This window comes from Saccopteryx bilineata, chromosome 5, assembly GCF_036850765.1.
Source record: "Saccopteryx bilineata isolate mSacBil1 chromosome 5, mSacBil1_pri_phased_curated, whole genome shotgun sequence".
NCBI classification, from domain to species: Eukaryota; Metazoa; Chordata; class Mammalia; order Chiroptera; family Emballonuridae; genus Saccopteryx; species Saccopteryx bilineata.
Window position 1 is genome coordinate 6,331,714 of NC_089494.1, and position 22,973 is coordinate 6,354,686.

The 22,973-nt window shown below is 59.2% G+C and overlaps 1 protein-coding gene across 5 annotated transcripts in view; it reads left to right on the forward strand.

Annotated features, from left to right (window-relative positions):
• NGEF (neuronal guanine nucleotide exchange factor) overlaps window positions 1-22,451 on the forward strand; it is a 92,680-nt gene extending 70,229 nt beyond the window's left edge. For 4 of the 5 annotated variants that reach the window (XM_066279188.1, XM_066279192.1, XM_066279191.1 and 1 more), the window contains 11 exons: window positions 39-343; window positions 9,985-10,145; window positions 11,423-11,575; window positions 12,869-12,998; window positions 13,767-13,841; window positions 16,820-16,909; window positions 17,846-18,009; window positions 18,517-18,672; window positions 19,370-19,449; window positions 20,122-20,226; window positions 21,498-22,451. In XM_066279188.1, the coding sequence (XP_066135285.1) occupies window positions 39-343; window positions 9,985-10,145; window positions 11,423-11,575; window positions 12,869-12,998; window positions 13,767-13,841; window positions 16,820-16,909; window positions 17,846-18,009; window positions 18,517-18,672; window positions 19,370-19,449; window positions 20,122-20,226; window positions 21,498-21,688 (1,610 nt within the window). In that variant the 3' untranslated portion in view covers window positions 21,689-22,451. The remainder of the gene's footprint in view (window positions 1-38; window positions 344-9,984; window positions 10,146-11,422; window positions 11,576-12,868; window positions 12,999-13,766; window positions 13,842-16,819; window positions 16,910-17,845; window positions 18,010-18,516; window positions 18,673-19,369; window positions 19,450-20,121; window positions 20,227-21,497) is intronic. The other variant, XM_066279189.1, reaches the window with a different exon arrangement.
• The last annotated feature ends 522 nt before the right edge of the window (window positions 22,452-22,973 follow it).

Below are 22,973 nucleotides of genomic sequence, written 5' to 3' on the forward strand. Positions count from 1 at the left end.
TCTTTTCTGTTCCTCATTCCAATTCTATTTGATTTCAGGGCTCCTGTATCAGGAATACCGAGATAAATCAACTCTCCAGGAAATTGAAACCAGGAGGCAACAGGATGCAGAAATACAAGACGGTGACCGCGGCTCCCCAGGCGGCGAGGAGATGCCAGAGGAAGAGGAGGAGGAGGAAGAGGAGCTGGAGGAGCCCGCAAGCCCACCTGAGAGGAAGGCTCTGCCCCAGATCTGCCTGCTCAGCAACCCGCACTCGAGGTTCAACCTCTGGCAGGACCTCCCGGAGATCCAGAGCAGCGGGGTGCTGGACATCCTCCAGCCCGAGGAGGTCAGGCTGCAGGAGGTAAGGGCGCAGAGGCTGGGGCCTCCGGCCGTGCGTTAACCACTGTGGTGTGAGGCTGCCCGGCAGGCCACCCTGAGAATTACTAGCGGGGTTCATCCGTCCAACAATTGCAGGGAAATGCACTTCTCTCACAGGCGACAAAAAATATCTCGTTACCGTCTAGGATCGGATAGCTCAGCCCCACCATCGAGCGTTCTCAGCAGAGTGGTTTCATTAGTTGGCAAGACTGCCTTCGCTGTTATTGTTAGGTATTTCCTGGCGCCCAGGACCACTGATGTGCTAGGCAGTGCGGAGCGAACTGTGACTGTGAAATCCCTCCTGTCCGTCCGTCTGTCTGTCTAGCTGGCCAGCACATTGCTTCTCACTCAGTCTCATCCCACAACCTTACCGTGCGGTCGCTTGAACCTCGGGTGAACGGAGGCTCTGAAAGAAAGCCCTGGGCGTGCCCACCCCCTCTTGAACTGGCGCAGGAATCTGGGACCTGCGTTTCTGCCCTGTCACTTGATGGTCCAGGCAGGCTGCCTGTCCTTCCGTCCCCATCCCGTCGTCCCTTGAGGCTGAGGCATCCCCGGAGGTGCCTGCTGGTTGGTGGCTGGCAGGCAGAAATAATCAATCACAAGTGAGCACTGACAGGAGCAAGGAGCTAAGACATTTCCGTGTTGGTTTTACTTGCACAAGGAGTAGTATCTGGGCACAGAGGGGACATCTGTGGACTAGGGAGACCAGAGCGTGGTCTGCAGTGAGGAGAGAGATGCTGAGCGTGCCAGTGTGTGTCCGCTGCGACATTTAAGAAGTGGGTACCGCAGAGGGAAATGAAGAGATTGGGTTTTCCCAGCTCGTTCAATCCACATCCCGTCCACCCTGTCCTCTCGCCCCTCCCCACTCACCAGCTCTCTTGAACCCCAGGCTAGGCTAGTCGCCGTGGTGACACCAGCTCTTCTGCCTTCTTTAACGCCCGCTCCTTGCTCCTGCGCCAGGGCTGTGGACACATTTGCTCCTCTCGTTTATGTGAAAGGCAAACCCAAACTGGGGGCACCGTCGGTGACGGGGACCGAGAAGGCTCCCTGACCGGGGCGTCTGACTCAGACCCGGGCTGCTCAGCGCTCCGGCTCCTCGGGGGAGCCTGATAAGCGGACTTGCGAAGGGCCGCCCGCGGTTCACCTGTGTCCTGCCCGGTAAAATCAGGAGACGATGATTTAAACCTTGACGTCCCTGCGGCCGTGAGCAGCGATTCGTCAACGCTCACTGAGAGCTTCATATGAAACATCTGACGTAAAGGATGCCTCGTCTTCGGTCTCCACCAGAAAGGAAGACGCGTGGTTGGGGCAGGGGGCGGGGCATCTCCGCGGAGGCAGGTGGAGCTGGACAGAGCAGAGCCCACCAGGCTTTGCCCACGGAAAGCAACCACGTGGAAGGTGCCGGAAGCCATGCAGAAGTCCCCCGCAGTGGCCACCCCTCCGGCTTGAGAGACCCGCGGCTCCGCCAGCCACCCTCACTCTGACTTTCTCCGGGAAGGAACTATATACTCTTGCTTTCGGCTTTTTTTTTCCCCACACAATATTACCACTATGGGGCCTTTTTAACTTTCTTTTGGTCCTCAGAACAAGGAAGAGAGACCAGTTGGGGGAGAGGGATACTTATTGTTCGCCTTGATAGAGAGATGGTTTTAAGTACTTTGGAAAGCTTAGAGAGAACTCTTTTTTATTTTTTATTTTTTTTAGGTGAGAGGAGGGGAGATAGTGAGGCAGACTCCTGTGTGCACCCCGACCGAGATCTACCTGGCAACCCCCATCTGGGGCCAATGCTCAAGTCCCAAGCTATTTTTAGTAACTGAGGCTGATGAGCTCCAACAGAGCTATCCTCAGCACCTAGAGCCACTGGCTGCAGAAGGGGAAGAGGTAGAGAAGGGGGAGAGAGAGGGAGAGAGAAGCAGATGTGCCCTGACTAGAAATCAAACCCAGGACGTCCAGATGCCAGGCCAACGCTCTACCCACTGAGCCACTGGCCAGGGCTGGGATAAATCTTAACAGCACTTACAACATGATAGAAACCTTCTACAACATCAGCAAAGCTACAGGCAGAGAAAGCAGGGCCCCTGCCACACTGAGAGGCACCCGGAGAAGAAGAACATAAGCAGAAAGCACAAACAAGGTGGCAGAATTCACGGCCAGCGTGTCAGTTGTAACGGTAAATGTCCATCGCTTATACACTCCTCTGAAGGACAGACATTCGCCACTTGGTCAGAAAACCAAACCCACTCGATTGCCAGAGCAGAATTCAGGACAAGGAAAGTTACCCCGGGGGGCAAGGAGTCACTTCATATTGTGAAAAGTATCCCTTACCTTTTAAGTGTTGCCAAATTAAATGAGCAACTGGTTAATAGGTTTTCGAATTGTTTTTTAAAACTGCAAACCAGAGAATGTGCGTGGGCCTTTCCCTGGCCCCCGGGTTCTCCTTGGAGGGCTGGAGGTGTCCTTGCCTCCATCGTCTCTTCTGACGCAGTCACAATGCACCGGCTCAGTTTAGTGTTCCGATGCTTTTGAAGAGTCTTAAGTGCCAAATCTTTCGAGATCTCCGTGATGTTTTCTCCTGCGTTCTTACTCCTGTTCACCTGACTCAGCAGCAGTTTGATTGTGATTTTGGTGTCTAGCAAGAACACTTCCTGGACTGACTTAGCCTTTACTGGACTCTTACAAGTTTCACCTTGGTTTCCCTGAAAACAGCTCCCTCTGCACTGAAAGTGCTTGAGTTGCTAACACGCAAGGACGTATGTGTATAACAAGCACAACTGGCTTGAATAAGTTGAAGAACGAACACAGGGACTGAGGCGGTAGAGGGGAAGGTATGCAGGTGGCCTGGGGGAGGGGCCTGCTGCCCCAGTGCTCAGCGCAACCCCCATCCCACCCCCCCCACCCCCGACCCCGGGCTTTGCAGGAAACAGTGCAGGTGAACTTGGAACACTGGCTTGTGGATCTCGGTTCGGAGGACGTCTGTGTCTGTGCATCCCTGTGCTCACTGTGAGACCATTGCTGTCGGCCAGACGGCTAGGAGTAGAATTGCTGGTCAAAGGTGAAGTGGTGTGGGACCCTGCCAGATGGCCATTCAGAAAGGCACGTGTCCCGGGGCTCCAGCAGCGAGAGGTGATTCTCGATTCTCACACAGCCCCGTTAGCAGACTTCTTCATTTCCGCTCACATCTGTCTGTTGAAAAAGTCTTATCTTGTTTTAGCTTGCCTATCCTGGTGACTTGGAAATTGAGCATCTTGTCATGTGGATGGACTGTTCTCGTTTCTGTGCCGCGAATCGCCATTCTAGTCTTTGCCTTTTTTTTTCTCTTGGGCTGTTTATAATTGTCTTCTTGGTTGATAGCAGCTTTTCATGCATCTGGACATTAACTCTGGTATATGACCCTCGTATTTTTCTCCTGCAGTGTGGGGTAGGAGAGGAGAGTAACTTAGTGGCTGTGCACACAGGCAGGGGAAGCCAACCGCTAAGCTCTCCTTATGCTGAAATCGCATAACCATAGAACATACAGAACGTCCCCCACGCCTTCCTGTAAATGTCACCCCCAAAACCCTCAGCCCGGAGACATATGTGAGCCTTGCTACCTGTCTCCTTGCTCAGTTGACTTCACCATACAAGCTTTTTCTTTTCTCCAAGGCCAGCGCCACGGAGTTGGTTTCTGTACACGTTGGGCCTTTGCTCAGTAACAAGCAGGTTTTGCAAACTAGCCCCCCCCCCCCCGCCACTAGCGTAATTTTTTTGGAAGCAGCACGCGCTGTTTTATACAATTCTGGGGGAGAGCCACCAGTCTGGTCCAAGCCTCCCCAGTTCCACAAGGGGCCACAGTAGAGAACTTCTCTTTCTCTTGACCCTGGTCCTAGGCAGCTCTGCCCAGTTCCCTGAGAGGAGTGTGTCCTGTGTCAGGAGGGGCCTTCCGAGTCACCCTCCAGGCCTCGATCTGGGCGGACGGATAATGGAGGCCGTGGGAACAGAGGCGTTGCAGCTGGGGGAGACAGCAGGGCGTGCCTTAGCTGTTATGACAGAACACCTCAGGCCGGGGAGCTCACGACAGACATTTATCTCTCCCAGCGCTGGGGGCTGGAAGTCCAAGACCGAGGTGCCAACAGGCTGGGGTCCTTGGCTTGCGGATGGCCACCTTCTCACTGTGGTCCCACGTGGCCGTTCCTGTGTCTCTTCCGCTTCTTACAAGGACACCAGTCAGGTTGGGTCAGGGCGCCGTCCTTATGACCTCACTTCACCTTAATTACCCCTTCAAAGTCCTCATCTCCAAATGCAGTCACATTGGGGGCCAGGGCTTTGCCGTGTGATTTGGGGGAACACAGTTCAGTCCGTAGCAAGTGGGGGGACACAGGCTCCCTGACTTCTACCCCATTCATCCGCTTCAGTGGGAGCTCAGACCGGCCACCCCAGACATCCGGTCCTGGGAAGGGCCCAGGACTCGGGCGGGGGTGAGGGGGCCTCCCCAGGACCCTTGAGGGTGTGATTTTGCTTCTTGACTGTGCTGATGACACAGCCGACAAAAACAGCAGGAGGGCGATGACATGCACCTCCAGTTCCGTTCCCGGCCTGCCCACCTCTGTCCTCGACCCCCACAGAGGTCGCCCCGCTGACTCACGCTGAACCACAACATCATAATGTCACAGACGGCAGTATGTCATTCACAGCGAGGAGGCCGGGAACAATCCACGTCAAGATCAAAAGCGCCCCGTGGGCGTCCCCAGAGGAGCCTGAACTGGGAGAGGGAGGCGAGGGTGGAGAGCATGGTCCAGCCTTGAGCTTTGCTGATGCCGGAGGAAGGGAGGACTGGTCGGCACCCGCGGGGACGTCAGAGCCGGGTGCGGAGGGCGGGGGCGGTGAGCCGGCCTGGCCGGACAGCGAGGACCCAGGTCTCACAGAGAAACCCGACCCGAGCTGCGCTGTGCCGGGTCCCAGGCGGTTCCGGGGCTGTGCCCGGGGATGGGCAGGAAGAGCGGGGTGCAGTGGGGCTGGTTTCCAGCCGGCCCTGGTCGGAAGCAGTGTGTGCGCCCCGCTCTGGGCTGGCCTCGCCTCCGCTCCCTCATTCGTCCCCAGGCACACGGGCCGGGGTCCCCTTGGTTTCTTCAAATGCATTGCTCCAAAGGGTGACCCAGGGGGGGCGGCTCAGGGCCACCCCAGTCCCGAGGCCGCCGGAGGCCGCTGAACCCCAAGCAGCTCATGGGGCATGGGGGGGTGTCCTGGCCCTGCGCATCTCTGGGGTGCCTCCCGTGCGGTGGGTGTGGTGCGGGCCTGGGGTCCGCAGTCTCGGGAGTCTGGGTCCCCCCAGGATGGGGAGGCGCTCACCTACCCGGCGGCCCCTCTGAGATGGTGTGGTGACGGCCCAGCTGGAGTGCCAGTGATTTCTCTAACGTGTGGTTTCCTTGGAAGAAAAATCTAAATTTACTGAGAAAAATATGTTCCAGTGCCTCCCGAGGTGGTGGTGGTGGGGGGGCTGTGGAGGGGCGTGGCTTCTGGTTCGACACCTTCCGAGCCCGGGCCGGCCGCCCTCTGTGGCCTGGCGAACACAAGGCTGCGTGGTTCTGGCCCACGCAGCTGACCAGCAGAGGGGATGGGCTCCACGTGTCACCGGCAGCCTGTTGTCCCTCCAGGGACCTGGGCTGCCCCACTGTCCTCACTCGCCACCTCCTCCCGGAGCCCTCACCCTCACCCTTCCCCACGTGGGTGCCCTGGAATGGGCCTTCTTGTCGCACTTTGGTACTCAGCCCCAATGTCACCGCCTGGGACAGGCCCTCCAGGACCCCTCTGGCCGGAGCACCATTCATGAAGTGTGGTCCTGTGAAGGCACTGCCCCAGAGGTCAGTTTGGTAATGACCCCACACAGCTGCAGATGCTGTGGGGTGGGCCGGCTCCAGGCTGAGCGCTTCCCGGGGACTATTCCCATTGTGCACACACGGAAACTTGAGGCTTAGCAGATGAAACAAGTTTCACTCGTGGCAGAGGTCTGGTGAACCCCAAGGCCAAGGCCTTGGACGCTCTGAGGCTCCACGGCTCTTGGTGGGCCCCAGGCCCGTCACAGCGCCCACTGACTGCACAGCCACCTGGACTGACCCTTCTGAAGAGACCTGAGTTGACCTGCAATCCAGTAACACTTAGGATCTTACCTTTTTCAAAGACTGCATGGGAGTGGGCTTAGTTGTCGCCGAGAGGCAAACGCCAGGAGTCATATGATTATCGACAGCTCTCTAACAAAGGGGGGGCACTAAGAGCGCGCCTGGGAGACGGAGCGTGGATCATACCAGGCGGGTCGGTTTGAGTGTTCCTCGGAGAACGTGGTCCTGTGTGCGCCCAGTGGAGAGGGGCGAGCCCGCTGGCGAGGACAGAGGGCTCTGTGGGCTGGGGTGTAGGTTCTGGTTCATGAGAGAGGGCTTCCCTGCAGTAACACACACACACACACACACACTCACACTCACACTCACACACACTCACACTCACACATACCTCTTCCCGTCAGTGCCACAGCATCCTGCCAGCTGCCCTGGTGCCTTGTCCTCCTGTCTGTCCTGTCCCCATGCCCCTGGGATGTCAACTTCGGTGGCTGCAGGGAGTACGCCGTGTTCACCGCTGAATGCCGGTGCCTTGCCCAGCAGTGCTCAGTGAGCGTTTGTGGAACAGTTCAGTGAGTGAGTGAGTGAGTGAATGGGTGAGTGAGTCAGGGAGTAAGTGAATAGGTGAGTGAGTGAGTGAGCGAATGGGTGAGTGAATGAGTGAGTGAGTGAATGAATGAGTTAATGAATGAGTGAATGAGTGAGTGAATGAGTGAGTGAGTGAATGGGTGAGTGAGTGAATGAGTGAGTGAGTGAATGAGTGAGTGAATGAATGAGTGAGTGAATGGGTGAGTGAATGAGTGAGTGAATGAGTGAGTGAATGAATGAGTGAGTGAATGAATGAATTAAATGGTGAGTGAGTGAATGAATGAGTGGGTGAGTGAGTGAGGAAGGCGCAGGGCCTGGCCCCAGCAGCCCCATGCTGCCATGCAGAGGCTTGAAGGACTGAGAGCAAAGAGAACACTGACGAGGAAAAGACCACCTTAGTGATGTGGCAGATACTGTGACATATAAAACAAAGACAGCCTGGAAAACTAGAATTCCAGACGACTGATCTCCATACACAGAGAAGGAGGGTGGGCGTCGTGGGGACCAGGCCCAGCCCCTCTGCGTTTCAGCGGCTGAACGGCCACGTGTCTCTGCACAGCTGTTCTTCCTTCTCCTGGTGTCTCTGACACTCATCCAGGTCAGCTTTTGCGTTTGTTGTGGCTTGTCTGTGTTTTTAAGATAGATTTGCTTAGAACTTATGAGCTGTAATGGCTGGACCTTTTCTTAAGAAACTTAACTCTAGCAGCAGGAAAGGGACGTGATTTCAGCAGCAGTAACAGATGCTTCTGAGGCGGGGAGACCCCCGTGGTAGTCCCAGTCTTGCCAGGCAGGGCTCGAGGGAGTGAGACGTGGTTGGGCAGGACACTGAAACTGACGGGGGGTGGGGGAGTACTCCGTGCTGGGGCCGCAGCTCTGCTGTCACCGCGGCCAGTGTGCCGGGCTCTCCGTGGCTTCGTGCCTGTCAGGAGACGAAGCCGCCGTGACCTGGGGACAACCACAGAGAGCAGTCCAGGACCCGTTTCACTGCCACTGTCTCCAGTCAGCTGCAGACACCAGGGGCCTGGGGGCCAGTGGGGGTGGGGAGGAGGAGTCCCGCTGCAGCTGGCGGCCCAGGGTCTGTAACTGCTGGCCACCCGGGATGATGCTGGGTGAACTTTCCCACTGTGGCTGGTCACGTTCATGCTATTAACTGCCCCTACTTACCAAGATGTCACTTACGTTAAAGTGCTTTGCCACGTTGGCCGTTTGTCCGGCTTGGCACGGAATCCACAGAGTGGCTGCTGGGCAGGCCATTGGCGGGCCCTGGGGAAGCCCGCTTTGCGGCATCTAGCAGGCAGGGTGCGGGAGTGCGGAGCCCAGCCTCGGCGGAACCCTGGGTGAACCTCTGCTCGGCCAGTTGCCAGCAGTTTGCCTTCGGAGCATTACTTCACCTCTGCATCCTGGGAGCTTCCTGTATCCTTCCCGGGACCTGTGAGCATTAGAGACGGAGCCGGGCGTGTTGGAACACGTGCCAGTCCCTCCCTCTCTCCCTCCCTCCTTCTCTCCCTCGTCCCTTCCTGCCATCCCCCCCCCTGAGCCCCTGGAGCTGATGTGGGGAGGGCTGCCCCCGGGAGAGGGGCCCAGACCCCTGACCTCAGCACTGCTCTCTGTTTTTCCATCCCTTCTCTGTCTGTTCACTTCCTGGGGCTACCACAACAAACGCCCACCAACGGGGCGGCTTACAGTGACATGCCCGGATTCTCCCAGGGCGGTGGGGGCCGGAAGCCCCACCTCAAGGTCAGCAGTCAGGGCCACGCTCTCTCCGAAGACACAGAGGAGTCCTGCCTTCTCCAGCTTCTCCTGACGCCAGGCGCCCCTCCCATCTGTCTGCACGTGGCCCTGGTCCCCTGTGCATCCGGGTCAGAGCCTCCTCTGCCTCTCTTTCATAAAAGACACCATCGTTGGATGTTAGACCCTCCCTCTGTCTTGGATGCTCTCCTCACCTTGACACCCTTAATTACTTCTGCAGAGACCCCCCCTTTTCCAAATAAGGTCACATTCCCAGGCGCCAGAGGTTAAGATGTGGACACGGCTTTGAGGGGAGCACAGTTCATCCCACTACACTGTCCCTTCGGGCAGCCACGTCAGGACCTGAGCCGGCCTGAGTGGAGGGTCGTGGGGGAGGAGAGGATGGGCCCGGGGCGGTCAGGGGTCAGGAAGGGTCGTCGGGTGGCTGTGAGCGAGGCGGGAGGGTGACCCAGGCCCGCTACGCGCTGCCTGCACCTCGCAGGACGACGCTTGAGAGAACACAGCTTCGGTGCGTTCTGTTGTTTTCCTGGGCTTGATGGTCAGGTAATAATCATGATTTAAGTGCCTCCAGCATCACTGATTCGATAGTGGAGCCCTCTCTCTTTTCCAAAATGAAAACTGCTTTATCAATTACCCGATAAGATCAGACCATGGAAGCAACAGGAGCTGCTCGTTTTTCAGTTTTCAGGCTAAAAAGATAAGAGTGAGTGAGCACCCCCCACCCCGGGGCCGCCCCCGCCCGTGGCTGCGGTGGGCAGGATGGCCGTTTCCGGCCAGGCAGCCTTCTAGGCATGGACACGTGCAGGGCCCTCTCCTGCTGGCTGTCCTGCCCCTTCCAGACCAGGAACCAGACCTGTCACCCTCAGCAGCGGCCGGTGCTCTGACATGTGTCCGGCCACTGGTGTTGACACCTGGTGGTGTGACTTGGACACGCGGCTGTCTCTAGTGTTCACTCCAGTAAGCCGTGAGCGCCTTCCCTGTGGCGGTGTGGCCGCTGTCCCCTCCCCGCAGAGGCCGGCTGCCCCTCACCCCTGTGCACACCTTCACCATCGGCATCGTTCACTTTTCCTTTTTCACTTTGAAGACCCTCGCCAAGCCTCTTGGCGCCTCTCTCTGGGGACGGGCTGGGACCCCTCCCGGCAGGTCCTCGATGGTAACCACCATCTCCTCTTGTCTTCTCTGCCCGGTGTCCCCGACGCAGGCCATGTTCGAGCTGGTCACTTCCGAGGCCTCCTACTACAAAAGCCTGAGCCTGCTGGTGTCCCACTTCATGGAGAACGAGCGGCTGAAGAAGATCCTGCACCCGTCCGAGGCACACATCCTGTTCTCCAACGTCCTGGATGTCATGGCCGCCAGCGAACGGTGAGCCGCCGCTCCCGCCCTGTGGGGCCCGTGGGGAGGAACCGGTGGCCGTGGCCGGAGACAGGGCGCTGGACGCAGACTTCCCTACTTCTGTTGGCTTGGAGTTTCCTGTGATAGGATGGGAATTAAAACATGAACCCAAATGCCAGCCCCTCTCCCAGCCTCCTGGGCAGGACTGTGGCTGCAGGTGCCTTCCCACGAGCACAAGTGTCTGTGCGCCCCACACAGCCAAGTGGGTGTGTAGCTGGTGTCGTGACAGGCCCAGGGGCGTCTGTGTGAGCTGTCCTCTATCCTGATAAAGACGTAAAGCCCTGGCCAGGTGCGTGCAGAGCCCCGAGGCCCTCCTGCCTTCTCTCCTCCCACTGGAGAAGTCACCAGGGCACAGCTGTGGTTCTGAGAACCGCGCTTATATTTCAGCCCACGGGACAGGGGCGAGCAGACACCTCTTCACCGATTCTTGTGAAGCGGAAGTGAACTCCGATCTAGTGTTGGGCTGACAGATCCATGCACCACTTCCCCAGTGGGCGTGGGGTTTGACGGCTAACACGTGCAGAACTCAGCTTCTGTCTGGGTCGTCTGGTCCAACCCCGAGGGTTCAGATGTCAAACCAGGCGTGGCAGAGCTGCTGGCTGTCCGTGGACCCTCCCACAGTGGGCGCCTCCTCCACTCCGACACCTCGCCTCTCCATCTGCAGTGGGCTTCGGGGGGGGGGGGGCAGAGCACCTGAAACCAGGGCAGCCGACAGAGCCCCCGCCCCCGGCCTCTGCGGCCTTACCCTGGCGGGGAGGAGAGGTGTCTTCTTTATTTACGTGGCTGTTTATATTTTATTAGGAAAATCCCAGAGACGCAGAGTAGCGAGCCCCCGCTTCCGCGTCTGGATTCAGCCACGTCCCCGCCCCTCCCCAACACCCACGGGATCAGTAGGAAACAAATCCTTGTCATTTCATTCCATCTGTAAACCCATCAGTGTGTCTCCAAAGGATAAGGTTTCTCTCTTAAAAAATTGTCCTTATAACGCCATTCCCACCTGCAAACCCGAACAGTAATCCCTCGACGTGACCCCACGCGCCACGGGCACCAGGCTCCCCTCCTCTGGCGTCTGTGGTTGGCCCGAGGGAGACCCGCCCCCCTCCTCTGGCGTCTGTGGTTGGCCCGAGGGAGACCCGCCCCCCTCCTCTGGCGTCTGTGGTTGGTCCGAGGGAGACCCGCCGGCGGAGGTGAACCTGGGGCATCGGCCCCGGGCTCCCTTCACCCCGGCCACACCCCACCCCCCGCAGGTTCCTCCTGGAGCTGGAGCGCCGGATGGAGGAGAACATCGTCATCTCGGATGTATGTGACATCGTGCACCGCTACGCCGCTGACCACTTCTCCGTCTACATCACCTACGTCAGCAACCAGACCTACCAGGAGCGGACCTACAAGCAGCTGCTGTGAGGGCGCCGGGCGGTGGGGCCCCTCCCTCACCGGGACGCCGAGCTGCGGTCCTGGGACCTTCGCTTTCTCAGGACAGACCCCAAGCCCGGCACGGTCCAGGGGGATCCGTGTCACTGGAGAAACGCTGGTCCCAGGACGGTCGGCCGTGGCGCCCACTGGACCTCTGTCCAGAGCAGCCATGCAGAGGTCTGGTGGACCTCTGTCCAGAGCAGCCACCTCTGTGGGGTTCAGAAAAGGGAGTCTGAGGCCCAGAGGACAACTCGAGGCCCGAGATGCAGGAAAGTGATTAGAACCAGAGACGAACCAGGGATGGGAGAGAGGACGTCTTTCTGGGGGTTCCCCAGCAGCACCCTTGAATCTGTTGCTAAATGGCCCATTTACTAAAACGTTCTTGGGATTCCAGTTAATGAGATAATTTTTCAGTCAACTTGCCCCCTTTGGAATCGGCATTTCCGTGACGGCCGGGCGTCACGACAGTGTGACCAGGGAGGTGTCCTCCGTGGGGCTCAGGAGCGTGCGAGGACTTTCCGAGTGCTGATGTGATCGTCGCGCCTCACTGGGCCTTTCCCTCAAACCATGTCACCCTCCCGCTGCGGATGTTTTAAAGCTGGAGGATTTGGGGTGGGGCAGTGTTTAACATGTGGGGTTTGAAATTGGGATTAAAGGGGACCGGGCAGCCAGTTTTGAGGACAGACAGTGAAGACAGCGTTCAGTAGAGCAGGGGTCTAGGTGTCCCGGCGTCCACGGGGACGCTGGGGCGGCTGTGAGCGCAGGCTGTCTGGGCCTGAGGCCCGGGCCGAGCGCCGTGTCCCCGCCGAGGTCAGGGCCTGCGTCTCCTCCCCAGCAGGAGTTTCCTGGAGCCCTAGTCAGCTGTGAGCCCAGCCCACGTCTGCAGACGAGGCCCCCCGCACCCCTGTTCCCCTACCGTCTATGGGGCAGGAAGAGCACAGGCTCCCGGCAGTGGTCTCTGGCTGCTGCCCGTTCTGTCATTATGTGGATTTACCTTTCCACAGGTTCCCGCTGGGTGAGCCATCAGGCTGTGCGTCCTAGTCATAGACTTGGCCACACAGGCCCGCTGGTCCTCCTGCATGGGCCGGGCATGTGAAGTCACTATTGAACAGTTTCTTTTCCATGAAAATCAATCAATCATCAGTCAATCAATCAATCAGTCAGCATCCAGTCAGTGCCTGTGAGCTGACTGGTCCCTTTGAGGCTGTGCGTGGGGAGGAAGCAGCTCTGACCCCTGCCTCCTGCGAGCCGGAGACCCACCCCCTTGTCTGTGTCCCCAGCCAGGAGAAGGCGGCCTTTCGGGAGCTGATCGCACAACTAGAGCTGGACCCCAAGTGCCGGGGACTGCCCCTCTCCTCCTTCCTCATCCTGCCTTTCCAGAGGATCACGCGCCTCAAACTGCTGGTCCAGGTATGCCCCCACCCCCCGCCTGCCCGGAGGACTGGGCGTGTGGGCACTGCCGCAGCCCCGCGTGGGGCTTGAGGGGAGGGGGGCTGTGCCCAGACCTCCCGAGGAGACTGAGCTGACCAGAGAGGAGGGGCACGGGGCGGACTGTGAGGCGGAAACCAAGTCAGGTTTGGAGAGCTGTGCGAACATGGTGATCTCTAGGTATTGGCAACATCAGCCTCCTTTTCTGACAGTTCAAGAAAATTTAACAATTGGAAAAGAAGATGCTTTGATTAATAAGACCAAAGTGACCTCAGCTTTGGGTGTTATTGCAATCGCCACTTGGCTTCAAATGATAATCCCAGAGGAGGGGGGAGGGAAGCCCCTGGAAGCCACCACGAGCACTGAACTGGGGCCTGCGTCACCTCCCGTCCCTCGCTGCTGGACCCTGCCCTCCCCGCGAGCACCTGGTTATCTCCTGGGCCTTGGTGTTTGCTGTACAGCGAGGCGTCAAGCCCTGGACCGGCTTTCGGGGGTTAATCCTCATGGGGGACGGCTTGTGGTTACGAGTTCAGAGCCCTTCAGAGCCACCGCACAAGGGTTTGGGTCAGCGTGCTCGGCCCTCGGGCTCTCCCGCCCTCTGTGGTCACTCAGCGCGGCTCCTTGCACGCGGGTGCTGCGGCACTAAGAGGCTGTTCGGAAGGGTGCGGCAAGGAGGCCAGCACTGCAGGGGGCGGGGGAGAGGGGAGGAATGACCGTGAGGAAAGTTAATGCGACTGTCCCTGTGCTCAGAACATCCTGAAGAGGGTGGAGGAGAGGTCTGAGCGTGAATGCACTGCCTTGAACGCCCACAAAGAACTGGAACTGGTGAGCACGCCCTCCCCTCCCTGCGTCCCCACGTCTAGACCTACCTTCTGGTCCGGTCCGGTCTGGTTCGGTTCGGTCCAGCTCCCTCGCCGGTCAGCGTGTCTTTGGGAAAATGCAAAATAATGTTAGTATCTGCTTTTGCAACCCAGAGAAGTCACTGGGTCTAAAGGGGGGGTCAGAGCGGCCAGTCTGCCTTCCCCACCCCGACTGTGGGTGTGTGCCCGGGGCTCCCGCCCGTGTTGACCTCTGCTGCCACCCGAAGGGCGGGGTGTGTCTCATCCGCTGCCTCACTCAAGGCATCTGGGGCCCTCCGTGGCCGCACGGAAAGGGGCCCTTTCCTCCTGGAAGTTGCCCGCAGAGTAGGCTCACGTGGCTCCTTCTCATCTACAATGCTCTCTCGTGTGTGTCAGTTTGAGCCCCTTCTTGGCAGCTGTGCAGGGGCAGGGGGCAGGGGGACTCTGTCATGCTAGTGAGCCCGCAGAGGACGCGCATGGGTGTTGGGAAGTCTCTTCCACTCCTTGTACCAAAGACAGCAGCTCAGTAAAAGGACGAGCCTCGGTGGCCGTCTGAGGTGGTTCTAAGCCACTCGGAGCCACAAGGACCTCAGGACTCACTGCAGTGACTCCCCCCCCCCCCCCCGGGCCTCTTCCTGTGTCTCTTATTCAGACCAGCAGGCCACCAAAATCCTCCTGGCGAATACACCCTTCACATATTGGGGAAAACAGACTCTCCTCCCAAGCTGGGGGGAGACGGGAGGGGGGAGGCCTAGCGGCCTGTGGGTCGGGCAGCACCTCTCAGGGCCCTCTGCTCACCTAGAACTTTCCACACCTGGTCGGATGGGAGGGTATTACAGTCCCCACCCGGCAGCTGACCACGCAGAGTCACAGAAGGGAGTCCAGTGACCACCACGGCCTATGACGGGCCCCAGGGCCCTAAGGGGTCTCCCTGCGGTCCGAGAGCGTTGTCTGTTGCTCAAGTTCTTGTCCACTCTCCTCCCCCTCTCAGTTCCTTGTAATGAAAGGTGTACTCCTAGTTCTTAGAGATTGCTTTTTTATATATATATATATAAAACAAAGGTTCTCCTAATTTCTAAAAGCAGCTGGTGCTCAGTACAGAAAATTTCAGACCGTGCCCATAAGTCAGGAGATGGTCACGATCGCAGGCGGCTTCCCCACGCCCACTGCCGATGTGCCGGCCCTTGTCACCTTCCAGACCCTCTTTCCAAACCCACGTGTGCACGCACGGCTGCATTCTTTGCAAAAAGAGATTGTGACTTATAAGCCGGCCTTGCCCACTCCGTTTTAGTGCATGTCAAGTTTTTGCAATTTTCAATGAGTTCAGAGTACTTGGTTACCTGGATCAATTGACACTAATCAATCCCAGTTGATGGACATTTAGGTCTGTGGCATTTTTCTCATTCCACTGCAGGGGGCGCCCCAGTCCACACAGCTTTGGGCACCGCACCTCTGACCCAGTGCAGAATGTTGTTTCTTCGTAATGAGTTCCCCGAAGTCCCAGGCAATGTGGTGTTGTTAGGCCTCTTGATACCTGGGCTGCCTCCTCAGAAGGTGGGGGGCCTTCACTTCTCCACAGGGTGTGACAGTGCCCATGTCCCCACACCTCGCCAACCTGCCCTGTTGTCTTTTCTAGCCTGAGAGATGATTAAGGACATCTTATCGTTTAAATTTGCTTTCTAACAGCCTGACAAGTTTTCCTGCTTTGCCTTTGTTCCAGAAGGTGCTAGAGAAGGGAACTCCCGCCCAGTCGTGACGGGCCGGTCAGTCTCAGCTGTGGGCACGGTGTCTGGACACAGCGATTGTTCAGTCCTCTAGGGCAGTGGTCCCCAACCTTTTATGAGCCACGGACCAGTTTAATGTCAGAAAATATTTTCACGGACCAGCCCTTAGGGTGGGACGGATAAATGTATCATGTGACCGAGACAACTGTCAAGAGTGAGTTTTAGACAAATGTAACAGAGGGAATCTGGTCATTTTTTTTTTTTTTTTTGTATTTTTCCGAAGCTGGAAATGGGGAGAGACAGTCAGACAAACTCCCGCATGCGCCTGACCGGGATCCACCCAGCATGCCCACCAGGGGGCGATGCTCTGCCCCTCCGGGGCGTCGCTCTGTTGCGACCAGAGCCACTCTAGCGCCTGGGGCAGAGGCCAAGGAGCCATCCCCAGCGCCCGGGCCATCTTTGCTCCAATGGAGCCTCGGCTGTGGGAAGGGAAGAGAGAGACAGAGAGGAAGGAGAGGGGGAGGGGTGAAGAAGCAGATGGGCGCTTCTCCTGTGTGCCCTGGCCGGAAATTGAACCCAGGACTTCTGCAAGCCAGGCCAACGCTCTACCACTGAGCCAACCGGCCAGGGCTGGAATCTGGTCATTTTTTTAAAATAAAACATCATTCAGACTTAAATATAAATAAAACGGGCCCTGGCCGGTTGGCTCAGTGGTAGAGCATCAGCCTGGCATGCAGGAGTCCTGGGTTCGATTCCCGGCTAGGGCACACAGGAGAAGCGCCCATCTGCTTCTCCACCCCTCCCCCTCTCCTTCCTCTCTGTCTCTCTCTTCCCCTCCCGCAGCCGAGGCTCCATTGGAGCAAAAGATGGCCCTGGCGCTGGGGATGGCTCCATGGCCTCTGCCTCAGGCGCTAGAGTGGCTCTGGTCGCAACAGAGCGACGCCCCAGATGGGCAGAGCATCGCCCCCTGGTGAGTGTGCCGGGTGGATCCCGGTAGGGCGCATGCGGGAGGGAGTCTGTCTGACTGCCTCCCCGTTTCCAGCTTCAGAAAAATACAAAAAATAAGTAAATAAATAAATAAATAAACGAAAATAATGTAAGTTATTTATTCTTTCTCTGCAGACTGGTACCAAATGGCCCACGGACCGGTATCGGTCCGCAGCCCTGGTTTGGGGACCACTGCTCTAAGGGACAGCTGGCTGCCTGCAGGTGGCCTGACACGACCTCCTTTGTATCTCAGGTGGTGAAAGCTTGCAACGAGGGTGTCAGGAAGATGAGCCGCACCGAGCAGATGATCAGCATTCAGAAGAAGCTTGAGTTTAAGATCAAGGTGGGCCCACACGCATTGGCGTGTCCCCGACCCGGCCCAGATGGCCTGGAGCATCGGTCCCGGGCCAGGCTCCCTCCCTCAGTGGCCACGCTGGGGTCTCAGTGCAGTGTCACTTCCCTGGAGGCCGTCCCTGACCCCCTCGCTGGAGAGCACCCCTCTGCCCCCTGGTTGGCAAGGCCCTCCTGTTGACCGAGGCTGACCTTTGAGAGACTGCGTGTGCAGGGCTCCCACAGCCACCTGCTGTCTGTCACGTACGGGCTGGGGGTTTCCACGAAGACCCTGACAGGAGCAGCCTAGGGAGGGATTCTTAAAGTCGGGAGACTGGAAGCTCTCATGGGAGTTAGCAACCTTCTCCCCCAACTTTATGGGAAGTTCCAGGCATCTGTGAGCCCAAGGGCCTGGGTTTCTAGGGACGTGGCCACATGCACACATAGCATCCATCCACTGAGGGTCCGAGACCACGCTGGGTCTGGGAGCTGAGCCCCCGTCCCGACCAGGATGCTGACAGGGCCTTGTGAGCCCTCCACATGGCTCCCCCTGCCAGGCTGGCAGCCGGTGCCCAGAGCCTGCCCCCTGAGCTGCGTGCAGTGACGACCTCACATGACCCAGCCGTCTCCTGTCCCCGTGAACTCGGCCCCTCCTGTGAGCCGCACTGCACAGGCTGATCACTCCCACAGAGGTGCTCACACAAACACGTAGTTACAGGTGTGCACACACACATGCGCGCGCATGCACACACACACACACACACACACACACACAGCCGCCCTCGTTCTCGCCCCTTCCTCCCACCAGCACCACGTGCGTTCTGGGCCCGCGCTGCCCGCGCAGCCCACGCACGCTGCTCCTCGTGCTCCTTACTCCAGCAGGGGCGCTGGGGGGCCCAGGGGAGGGGCGTGGGGGCACGGCCGCCCTGACGCCGCCCCCCTCACCCAGTCAGTGCCCATCATCTCCCACTCCCGCTGGCTGCTGAAGCAGGGCGAGCTGCAGCAGATGTCCGGCCCCAAGACGTCCCGGACGCTGCGGACCAAGAAGCTCTTCCAGGAGGTTTACCTCTTCCTCTTCAACGACCTGCTGGTGATCTGCCGCCAGATCCCTGGGTGAGCGGGCAGGGCACTGCCTGGCACTCTGGGGGCGGCGTGCTGCAGGAGGCACAGCCCGGGGGGCGGGACCCCCGGCTGGGGCAGGCCTGCAGGACGGCTGGGTGCAGCGCAGGCTTTCGGTCATGTTTAAGGTCAGTTCTGCTCTTGCCCAGCCTTGGGCCTTTGGGCAAGTTGATGTGCACTCCTTGGGCTCAGTTTCCCCTCCTGTCATGTGGGGCTTTCATAGGGACGGGGAGGGGCCGGCTCAGCGCCCAACACACGGTGAGTGCTCAGCAGAGTGGCGGCCCCGGCATGGACACTGTCGATGCTGCAGCCTGGTCTGCTGGCCACGGCACGGGGACAGTCTCAGGCTGGGGTGACCGGCACTCTGGTGGGGCCTCTGGGAGGCAGCGAGGAGTGGCGGAGGGGTGTCCGGTCCTGCTGGCTGGCCAGGGTGAGGGGCCCCCTGGGACCTCTGGGTTTCTTCAGGACTGACACGCCCGCCCCACCGCCCTTGGTCCCCAGAGACAAGTACCAGGTGTTTGACTCGGCCCCGCGGGGCCTGCTCCGCGTGGAGGAGCTGGAGGACCAGGGCCAGACGCTGGCCAACGTGTTCATCCTGCGGCTGCTGGAGAACGCCGACGACCGCGAGGCCACCTACATGCTGAAGGCGTCCTCTCAGTGAGCGCTGGTGCCGCCCCGCCCGGTGTCACCTTCCTGGGCGGAGCAGGGCCCCAGGGTTCAGCACGCGGCCTGCCCAGCTCCTGTTCTTCCCGCCCCCAGACCTGGGGGGAGGACTTCTGTCCGGGGTTAGCGTCAGGGTGTCGCATATTGCTGGGCATGCACACGCGTGTTCCCTCGGGGTCTCAGACCCTGGGCGGGCCCTCTTTTCCGATGAGATGGTGTAGAACCCTCCGGCCAGGCCGCCAGTGAACCAGGGCCATCTTGTCACCCCTCTGAGCGGCCAGGCACCCTGCCCTGCAGCCCCAGGGCTCTGAGAAGGGAGATGCCTCCCTCCCCGAGTCACAGGGCCGCTTGCCCATTGAGGCCCAGTCCCACCACCTGGGACAGGGACGGCCTCACGTTCCCCAGGTGCCACGCTGACATGTGGCTCCTGAGAGGCTGGCCCCCTGCCCAGCATTTTTGGTGGTTAGCACTGGGGTGTTGCAGAATACTCACCTCACCAACCGACTTCTTAAAGTGCACCCGGCGGCTCTGTCAGGCTCCCCAGCCTCTCAGCGGGGGTCTGGGCACCCTGTCCAGCTGTCGCCCTAGGCGAGGCTCAGGACTGAGTAGCCGGCTTGCTGGACACTTGACCCTATGCCTCAGGGGGCCGCTGCTTTGCGGTTGGGGCATTTTGTCCTCTTCCCTGTCCCAGGAGTGAGATGAAGCGTTGGATGACCTCGCTGGCCCCCAACCGGAGAACCAAGTTTGTTTCCTTCACGTCCCGGCTGCTGGGTAAGTGGCCCTCTGGGACAGGCGAGGCCTCAGTGGCATCAGCCTCAGGTGCTCTCTGCGCTCCACCTGCAAGGGCTGTGCTTCCTGAGCCCGTCTTCCCAGAGGCTGGCGTGGCCCCATGTGCCAGCTGCTGGCTGAGGGCCCAGTGGGGGGCATCGGTGTGCTGAGCTCTGTAAACAACTGGATGGTTACGGAAGGAATAGGTCACCAGGTCTCAAGTGACAGGTACCGCAAGGAAGCACGAGGAACCTGGGCCCAGAGGGCAGGCGCCAGGGTCCTTTGGGGTTGCTGGCTGTCTGAAGACCTTACGAAACAGGGCCGAGTGCGAGTCCGGCTGCCGCTGGGGAAGCCGCCGGCCCGCCCGCCCAGCTGGCTGGGCTCACCGCGTCCCGAGCATCGCACACTTGCTCCCAGGGCGCCGTCCAGGTTCGGGAAGTCCCACCTGAAGCCTCAAATAAGAGCCCTCACAACCTGGTCATCCCTTTACTGCGTGTGCTGTCCTCTCCGAGCCCTGGCTATTTTAATCTTCTTTCCCTCAAATGACCCCTTTTCGGTGACTGCAGGACAGGCAGTGCTGTCCTTGCCAACCGCAGGGTAGTGTCCAGGGTTTGCTGGGGTAGGGGCAGGGCAGTGGTGGGTGATAAGGACATGCCACCGTCCCCCGCCCTCCAGACTGCCCCCAGGTGCAGTGCGTGCACCCGTACGTGGGCCAGCAGCCAGACGAGCTGACGCTGGAGCTGGCGGACATCCTCAACATCCTGGACAAGACGGAAGACGGTGAGGGCAAGGGCCCCTGGGACTCGGCACCCAGCGGTACCAGCCTGCGGGGAGGGGGCGGTCAGACCCCGGCACAGAAGCCAGCTCCTGGCCGGCGAGCCCAGCCCAGCCCCGGCACGGCCCAGCTCCCCGACACGGTTCTGCCCTCACTGGCTCCCCGGCCTCCCCTCAGAGCAGAGGAGGGGCTGTCAGGGCCTCTGCTCCCCTCCCCCAGACAGGGGGTCCGCCTTCCCCTTCGCACCAGGCCCAGCCTGAGCACCCGTCTGCACCTTCCCCTTGGATGGCCCTGGGCGTGGCCCATCCTGTAGGGTGGGCGGAAGGACAGTCCAGAACACCCTCACCCTCACCCTCACCCTCACCCTAGACCCTGGGCCCTGCATTTGCAGCAAGCTTCCGGGTGAGCCTGAGGCTCAGAGCCCTGTGTGGGCCAAGAAGCCAGCCACCCAGCCCCGCCCACCCCGTCAATGGCATCAGTGCCCATTGAGGTCACTGCCCTCTGCTAAAACACTGATCCCTTATTTCATCAGAATTCCCAAAACTGTAGAGCATCTGCCCTCCCCTTTGAGGTCCTAACTAGAAGGCCTTGGGCTGGGGACCTCCAAGGGAGGCCATTTCTGCTGGTCCCAAACTCCAGAGGCTCACTGGCATTGAATGCCCCCCCAGAATACAACAGCCCCCCGCCCCCATGTGGCCTGCGGAGGGTGAGTCCCAGGCCCTCAGACCAGTCCCTTGCTCTGCTCTTGACTTGCCTGGGGACTCCTTACTGCAAGTTGACCTCTGGGGGAGGGAGAGAGCCAGGACACGACGCTAGTGTCGGCCAGTTCATGACAGCCACCCTCATGAGGTCCTCCCGGCCCTCGGGAGACCGAGAGGGTGATGTGACATGCCAGGCCTGGTAACCACTGACCAGCCCCTGCCCCCGCCCCCGCCAGCCCCTTGGATGCCTCTTGCTTTTGGGGACAGTCCTTGCGGGTCTCCCGACCTCACATAGGACAACCCAGGATTATGGAGAGCTTGGGAGTGGGCTCCAAAGTCAAAACATTTGGGACAGCTGAGGCACAGAGCGTAGCTGGTTCCATCACAGCCACGGTGCCTCCCCAGCATATGGGGGGGGGTGCAGACCCAGCCTGAGGGTCTCTGGCCGGGGTTACAGAGCGGGCGCCTCTGCAGAGACCCTCTGGACTCCTGCCCCCCCCCCCCCCGTGCCCAGAGGAAGGCTCAGCGGGGTCCCTGCAGGAGCTCCTGACCCTCCCCAACCCCTCCCTGAACAGGGTGGATCTTTGGCGAGCGGCTGCATGACCAGGAGAGAGGCTGGTTCCCCAGCAACATGACCGAGGAGATCTTGAACCCCAAGATCCGGTCCCAGAACCTCAAGGAATGCTTCCGTGTGCACAAGATGGATGACCCTCAGCGCAGTCAGAATAAAGACCGCAGGAAGCTGGGCAGCAGAAATCGGCAATGACCCCCAGCTTCAAGCCTGACAGGGGAGGTGTGGGCTGGCGGGAGGGGGCCTGTCAGGCAAACCCACAGACCATGGAGGGTCTCTGGGGGAAGGTGACCTGGGGCAGAAGTCACCCTTACCCCTTATCCCTGCCACGTGGTGAATGCTCATGTGTCTTGGCCCCTTGCTTGCAAAGTGGATCAGTGGTGCCGACACCCTTCCTCTGATGCATTTGTCAACGAGAAAGTGTATTTTAACCAGTATTATACCACCCCTCCCTCTTCTCTCTGAGAGGGGGTGGGAGGGGACTGGCATGCTCTGGGGGCCGTCCCAAGCACTGGAAGAGGCCCCTGACCCAGGGTGTCCTTGGCTGAGGGCAGGTGCAAAGGTGATTGTCATGACCCCCTGCACGTGTCCTTCTCTACCCTGGAAGCTGTTAGAATCCACCAGGCGTGCAGACGGACTGCCCTTGCCCCATGAGCTTGATGAGCGGCCCTTGGTCTCCAGTTCGCAAGACTGAAAGACCAACTGCCTGTCTGCCTCTGCCAGCCTCTGGCTGCACGGCCAAACCTTGCCTCACGGCAGGCCAACTAGAGCTTGGCCAAAGGCCCATATTACCTCTGGCTCCCTGACAGGCTGGATAGAACTTGTGTCTTCTGGCCCCTGAAGGAGCCCGGGTATTGTAAAGGAATGAACTGGTCACTGCATCCTGCATCGGTATGGTTCCAAGAAAAGCAAATACCATTTTTGGCTGCATTAAAAGAAGCATCCTGTATAAACTAAAGGAGGTGAAGTTCTATTCTTTATTGCCCTGCTGCACACATGAATGAGGTGTTTGGTTCTAGGCAGGGAGAGAGGAGACTCCTTGAAGGTCAGTGGAGGAAGTATATCCTCAAGGAGGGGTTTGAGGATTGAGGAGACTTCAAGTGGAGAAGGGAACAGTCAAGGTCAGAGCCTCCGCTTGCTCAAGGACTTCAGGAACAGACAAGAATATTTGAAGGAGTTGAAGACACCCTTCGGCTGCAGTGGAAGTGAGGATGTGAGTTTGGAACAGAGGTGTCTGTGAGTGGTGGTCCCACAGGGAATCTGACCACCAGGCATGGGGCTGGGGCTGCCTATCTAGCCAGTCACTGGCCTTGGGCACTTCTTCCCAGCTGTGGAGGTAGCAGCCAGTTACCCAAAGGCTACGCCCACCCCCACCCCCCAGAGCCCAGCTCGTCCCCACCCCCATTCTGTCCTGAAGTGTGGACAGGGCCTGAATCTAATTCTGCCCAGCCCTGCCTGCCTGGGACCATACTTTTTCTGC